At 33.7% G+C, this 7,287-nt stretch overlaps 1 protein-coding gene across 1 annotated transcript; it reads right to left on the minus strand.

Annotated features, from left to right (window-relative positions):
• Positions 1-1,590: 1,590 nt before the first annotated feature.
• LOC129796158 (vesicular glutamate transporter 2-like) lies at positions 1,591-4,512 on the minus strand. The gene is made up of 5 exons (XM_055837927.1): positions 4,119-4,512; positions 3,927-4,040; positions 3,684-3,858; positions 3,075-3,603; positions 1,591-2,526 (listed from the first exon to the last, which is right to left on the minus strand). Exons 1-5 carry the CDS (start codon positions 4,428-4,430, stop codon positions 2,241-2,243), a joined length of 1,416 nt encoding a protein of 471 aa, XP_055693902.1. The 5' UTR covers positions 4,431-4,512; the 3' UTR covers positions 1,591-2,240.
• Positions 4,513-7,287: the final 2,775 nt, after the last annotated feature.

Here is a 7,287-nt window from a genome sequence, read left to right on the forward strand (position 1 = left end):
GTTAGCAATATTTGTTTATTGACAATATTCGTGAATTCTTGCAAAATAAGGTATGCAATTCACAAAAATGGTGGAAAAATCGTCGGTTTTATCACCACTCTTTACAACTGTTGTAAAAATCCCATGGAACGTACAAATTATGCTGATGTAACTGACTAAATTCGTGAATGCGGCTGCTTTTGATCGCCCAAATTAATATCACTATTTTTATAAAATATTTGAGTAAATTCATATAAATAAAATTCACATTATGAGCTACTACAAGCATTCGCAAAGCAAATACTTAACATATGAATTAATATGAGATATAAAAATATTTATTTTTAGTTAAAAATTTTAATAAATAGTCAAAATTTTTATTTGTTCTCAATACTTTTGCCATATAATGACTTATTTCCTGTCGAGGATATAGTCTCGCATAAAATTATTAGCATATATACGCATGAAATTTTTTATTTCTATATGTGGCAAAAAATTAGAGAATATTTCTAAGAGAAGGGACGACATGAAAACGGAGAACATTTTTGTGCACCCAAAATGTGCTTCACCAGGTAATTTGGAGAGAGAGTGAGTGCAATAAATATGAACGAGAAGGGGAAAAAAGCATACAAAATATACAAAAATGTTTCACTAAATGCAAAATGTTGCAAAAATTTTTTTGCCTAAATCCAGGAATTTTCACGTCGTAAAGTATTACGTAAAGTTGTCAGCTTCGACCAAAAAATGTACTACTTGATGATTCCCAAAGTAATGTTATACGACTACTTTACGTATAAGTTTATGTATTACATTATGTACTACTTTATTTTCGGATGTAGTACATTACGACTACTTTGAGTTGCTTGGGAAGACGGCATGGGGTGTATGTGGTTGGTCTACATGGGAATCTCAGTTGTGTATCGCCGCAGCTAAATGTTGTCGTTGAGGGTAAAAATTGGCGCTTCCGCTCTCTGCACACAAGATTGAATTCTTGTGGTATTGCTGTAATGAGAATTAGGAGCTTTTTCCCTTTTCCCACCCCTTCGCTTATAATTCCAATACCCCATGTGGAACAAAGTCAAGCCAGGGAGGAGTGGGTTCTGTACCTCTGGTTGAGCTTTTATTGAAAAATTCCCTCGTTTGCCGTCATATTGACCAACATACATCGTATATATTTGATTTCACAAACCCTCAATACTGTTTGTTAACAATTAAATTCCAGTCCACTGCAAAATGCTCAACAACAAGATTGGACATTCTCTCGTCCTTTTGGAACGTTCACTCCTACATCGAAGGATTTTGCTGGTGCAGCGAGAATAAACAAGGATTTTGAGAAAAGCGAGCATTGTTTGGGGAGCTGGAAAAAATGCTTCACATTGCCTAGGTTAGTGCTTGCGAAAAAGATTGGTGCCCATTCGCATTTTCCGCACTTCCTGCCAATAGCCGGAAGGTTGGAATAAATCCCGAATTGCCGCTACACCGAAACACGAGAGAGATGAAAATCACAAGAGCACATTCAATAAATACATTTCAGCACCCATGTTCCACCTTGCAGCACATTCACAATTCACAAACCTTCTGCTATTTGCCCTCAAATGAAACTCCAAACAGTTCCTGGTGGAGAAATTAGTTTTTCTACGTTTTATTTTCCACTTAGAAAAAAAAACTGAAAAGTCATTGTCAGACATATTAAGTAGAAGTTTTATGAGAACACACGCGGTTGTTAAATTTTTCATTGAGCAAAGTTTATATTCTCTCAATTAGTAACCAACATTTATTTTTAAGTTTTGTTCATTGAATTAAAATAGTTTTTTTTTAGAATAAAGTGAATTTAGAGTTGGTTAAAAAAATCTTTTAATTTTTTAGGGGAAATAAAAATGCAAAAAATAAGAGAGTTTTGCTAGGTTTTTTTCGAATTTTTCAGCCAATCAGAGAGCACTCATTTTAAACACAAACTTTACTTCTTATTTATTTACATGTAAGCTAAAGAAATTTTAAAACTAGGCTTGAACTTTACCTTACTTGGTAGACTAGGGGTTTAAACGTATTCTTTTTCATTTAGCTTAAATCATACATTTTCTTTCACAGAACAACACAGGGAACAAGAAAAACAGTAGATTTTCTCTCTTCAAAGTTTTTGAAAGTCTTTGAAAATTCTCAATTTAAATTGTAAAAATCTTTAAAATATTTTTCACAGAATACCAGAAATCTTATAAACTAAGAAGAAAAGATTAGAAAATATTCATTTTACGAGACTCATATTAATTTGGATAGGATATTTGCGTTTCTTGCAATTCTGTTGCTACTCTTGAATTGATTTTTGCCCATTCTTGGACTTCTCCTTTGGCAAAAATGGCAAAAAATATCGCTCCAAAAATACAAAATCCAGCTGATATGTAGAAAACAATTTCCCATTCATTTTGACTTCCATTTTGAACGATGACGCCAGTAAGGAAGGGAGAAATAATACCTGGAATTGAGCTAATGGTCTGTGCGATACCCGTTAGAATTGCAGCATAATTTGGTGCTATGTCAAGAGGGTTAGACCTGAAAATAAGATTTAAAAAAGTACTTTTACAGAAGCTCCACCAAGTTGGAAAAGTTTGAGCGTGAAGTAAGAATTATGAATAGTTTAAATGAATTTTTAACTGATCAGATTCTAAGTATTTGTGATATTGGGTTCAGGCTAAGTCCGTATCTTAAACCATGATTTAGTTTTTTTAAGCTAGACCTTAGTTTTCTAAGATCAAATTACTAAGTGTTTGAGTTAGATCAGACTGAATCAGAACTTGATGCAATTTTTGATATTTTTACCAATTTTGATTCATTTAGCTGTCTTCACACAACTGAGCCTGATTTTAAGATAAATAAAGCCTACTTTGAAAAAAAGCCTGCTTTGAAAAAAATTAGGCTTCGTAAAAAAGATTTGAAACTTAGATTAAAATCTTAAGCCTGACAAAGAAGTGATTTGAACTTTTTTGAACAATGTAGACTAAAAGTTTTAAACACATATTCCGTTCAAGTGGTTAGGTCTCACAGAAATGTAAAGTTATCATGAATAGAGTATGATACTTAGAACGTAAAAGAGAACTTACATGTACGAGACTAGTGTTACAGCTGAAACCCCTACGGGAATAATGAGACAGGCAACAGTTGCCTTTTCATCCCTTAAATTCGGGATAATAACAAGGAAAGTTGCTGTTACGAGAAATCCAAAGACAGTTCCAAGTTTCCTGACAACTTTCGTTGAAAAAATAGTTCTTCGGAGGTAATCCAAGAATGGACTAACAGCGATGGTAAGCAAGAGGCAAAGTAGGTAAGGGGCTGCTGCAAAAAGTCCTCTTGTTCCTAAATCATTGTGAACCATACTGTTGAGAAAATTGGGTATTTCCGTTAGAAAAGTCAATCGTGACCAGAGATCACAGAAGCTAGCCACTATAACTGCGTAGACAGCTGATGAGCTGAAGATTGCTTTCCATGGGGTTTTGAGATTTTTCTTTGCACTCAAATCTTCCAGATTTTCCCGTATGTATGTTAGTTCTTCGTGTGAAATTCGTGGATCACTTGCTGGATCTTTCCTAATGTAAATCATCCAAATACACACCCATAGAACACCGAAACTTCCTAAAAAGAAACAAAACTTTCTTTTAAGGATTTCTTCAATTGATTTTTGTACAATAAATATTTGCGGGAAAAATTCATACCGGATATGTAGAAAACGCTCTGCCATCCTAGCAATTGAACAAAATATCCTGATAAGAGGAATGCAGTGAAGGATCCACTTTGTGTTCCTGATAGAGCAATTCCCAACATTGTAGTTCTCTCATGAATTGGTGCCCATTTTGAGAATATTTCTTGAACAGCAGGTATCACTACTCCCTATTTTTTAACAAAAATCTTTTATTAGATCAACTTTTTTTGTTTTTAAAGATTTTTTACTTATTTACCGAAAGTGAACCAAGAACTATTCTTCCGGCAACAAAGTAGTAGATCCCTAAATTAGCCATCCATGGTAAAAGGAGCATTGTAATTGCACCTAAACCATTTCCAATACCGAAAACCTTTATAATTTAAAAAAAAAATTGGAATTTTCAATTACCAAGGTCATAGAATTAAATGGAAATTCACACATTACGTACAATATGGCCACCAAATTTAGAAGCGAGCATACCGCCAAGCAGTTGTGTCCACAAGAAACCGTAGTAGTAAGCACTAAGGACTAATCCTTGCTCCTTGGAGTCCCATTGAAATTCTCTCTCAAGCACAACTGTTCCATTTTCCAGGGTCTTGTTAACTTCATTGGTCATAGCCACAATCACAACACTTAAGCTTACACTATTCACTAAAGCAAGTAGAAGACCGATAAAGCTCAAAATTGTCACAGCAGCACGTCTTGATTTTAATAATTTCAATTTAAAAATATTTCCCAATGAATTTAGAACTATATTCATTTTTATTTTGATGAATTTTTAAATTTGCAACTAAACAATCGTATTTCTGTCTTATATGTTGACCAGTACAGCTTCAACTGACTGTTTTCATGATTTTGTAGTCGGAACGACCAATTCGTGAGACTTTAAAATATTATAATAAAAATTACATAATTAAAATGTAGTGATAAACCTATGCCCCTGCTTTTGTTGATATGGCGTTTTAATTGATGTTTTAGCTGTGTTTCTTTCAGACACAGCTTTTGTGTACCGAGCAAAATCGAAAGTCGTCAGATCGGGCTCAAACTTGGGATGAGCACGAATTAGGGTCCCCACATTCCAAAAAACGTATGCGCCAAAAAATTTTTTTTCCGGCCGTCCGGCCGTCCGTCCGGCCGTCTGTCCGGCCGTCCGTCCGCCGTGGTTCAACCCTAAATTGCAAGAGAACGGTAATAGATAGAGACTTGCGGTAAACGGCAAAGTTTAAAAGTCGACTGGAAGACGTCCGATTATGATGTCAAATTTTACCCCCCACCCCCGCGTCCGCCATTTTGGATAACCTCAAAATTTTGTTTTCGCTATATCTCAGCCCCTGTAATAGCTAAAAATCTGAAATTTTGATATGTTGTAGGGGCCATCAAGAGCTTTCCAACGATGCCTCATTTTCGAAAATCGGTCAAGCCATTTAGTCAATATGGCCGCCACAATTTTTCATCGAAAATCGACCATAACTTGAAAACGGCTTGACCGATTTTGATCAACCCGGGGTCAAATGAAAGATCTCAACAAACCCTACAACTCTCTAGAACATCCGAAGTTTCAAAAGTGACCGCTAGGGGGCCAAAAATCAAAAACAAAATTTTCGATGAGTTTTCGATGAATATCTCGAAAACGCCATTATCGATTTGCTTCATTTTTTGATATGTTATAGCTGACTATATTATCTAGCTTCATGCCAAAAATGAAGAAAATCTATGTCGCCGTTCTCGAGATATAGCCTTCCAAAGTTGGCATGTCATATCTCGGGTTCTACAGGTCCGATCTTGATCAACTCAAGCGCAAATGAAAGGTTTCGTGAAACCTTACAAATGTCTAGAACATTGCAACTTCGAGAAATGACCGCAAGAGGCGCTAAAGTCAAAAACAAAGTTTTCGAAAATTTCGAACTCGAATTTTTCGAAAATGGCGATATAAATTTTTCTCATTTTTCGATATGTTATAGCTGACTCCAAGACCTTTCAAACAAAAAAAAATTTATGAAAATCTATGGATCCGTTCTCGAGATATGGCCTTCCAAACATTTCTTAGGGTATGACTTTTCAACTTTTCCCGACTTTGCGCGTATTTAAACTAATTCGCGTTCTAGTTTGCTCTCACAAAATTGGTACACTGAAAGAAACACAGCTCTCGTAAGCTTGGTCAGCTTACCAGTACATTTCTTTGTAAAAAAACACACAAAAAGTACAATTTTACGTGAAATAGCTCTTCCGTGAGTCTGAGATTAGCTTGAAAGTTGTTTTATTTTTATTTATTTTGGTTCCATACTTTTTTAAGGAGTGAATCAAAACTTATTCTTTCTTCAATAAAACTTCATAAGAAATAATGAGATTTTTCTAATACATACTATTAGACACCGAAAAAAAAAACTTATAAAAAACTATCCAATACACCCAGTCTAAAAAATATTAAAATAAGTTATTTTAATGATTTTCGAAATGATTAAATCGAATTAGGAATACTTATACATGAAAACTTTTAAAAAAATCTAATCGAATTTTATCTTAATCTTTAAAAAAAAATATTTTCAATATCTTCTAGAAATAAAATTCATTCGCAAATAGTGAGTCAGAGGATACTACTAGAATAATAAAATAAATAATAAAAAAGCCACATGCCGGAAAATTTCATTAAGGTCAGTCTTAGAACATTCTGGAGTACATTAGCACGTTTCATTTTACGTTTTTTTTTTTAACTTCGCAAATGATAGAAACACCAACGTCAGAATTTTTGAAAATTAAAAGTTTATCATCTCAATTTTTCGCGTGAAAGTCGTAAAAAGTGGTTTTATTATATTAAAAAATCTTTAAGCTAATTTAGCAATTTTTTTTTTTTTTTTTAAGTAAATTTAAGTAAAAAGAGCTATATTTTCCACCATTTTCAAGGAAGTTGTAAAAGATGACAATGTTCTATACTTAAATAATCATTTTTTTTTGTAAATTTAAAATTTGCTTTGTTATTGTTTTTTTTAAATCATTTTTTACAACATATTGTGGTAAGCCGACGTGTGATTTAGAACGAGAAAATTGGGAATTTTTGAAATTCTCCTTCCGGTGAGCGTCGATTTCGTGAATGAGCAATTAAAACATTCGAATTGCCAGATTCGAATTGTTCAGTCTCTCCTCTCTTGTTGTTGCAGTAATTTTTGAAAATCGTCAATTTATTGTATAATTTATAAATTTCTCATGCCTTCAGCATCCTCAGTTTGTGTAATTAGCATACCCTCACATTTCCCACTTATGACGTGATTCACATAGCATTAATTCAATAGTTTTTGATCACTGAGGATGACACGCAGAGTGTCGAAAGCGCTGGCAATTCGAATGTTTTAATTGCTCATTCACGAAATCGACGCACACCGGAAGGAGAATTACAAAAATTCCCAATTTTCTAATTTTTTACAACCATCCGACGCCACTTTCTTGATAAATTAATTAAAAATTTGCAACAAAAGCATGAGGTCATGTTTTAAATTTTATTAACACAAAAAAGACTTAATATAGGATCGTATTCAGCAACCAAGAATTCATTGAAATAGATGAAATTTCAGAAGAAATTCTTGAAACAATGATTTCTTGGTCTCAGAATAGGACCCATTTAT

This window comes from Lutzomyia longipalpis, chromosome 4, assembly GCF_024334085.1.
Source record: "Lutzomyia longipalpis isolate SR_M1_2022 chromosome 4, ASM2433408v1".
In the NCBI taxonomy this organism is placed as follows: domain Eukaryota; kingdom Metazoa; phylum Arthropoda; class Insecta; order Diptera; family Psychodidae; genus Lutzomyia; species Lutzomyia longipalpis.

Excerpts from the sequence above, each read along its gene's own strand:
- LOC129796158 (XM_055837927.1), bottom strand. The coding sequence starts at position 4,430 with ATGAATATAGTTCTAAATTCATTGGGAAATATTTTTAAATTGAAATTA. Across the intron at positions 3,859-3,926 it reads TAGTTCTTGGTTCACTTTCG|GGAGTAGTGATACCTGCTGT; the intron begins GTAAATAAGTAA and ends GTTAAAAAATAG. Across the intron at positions 3,604-3,683 it reads GAGCGTTTTCTACATATCCG|GAAGTTTCGGTGTTCTATGG; the intron begins GTATGAATTTTT and ends GTTTCTTTTTAG.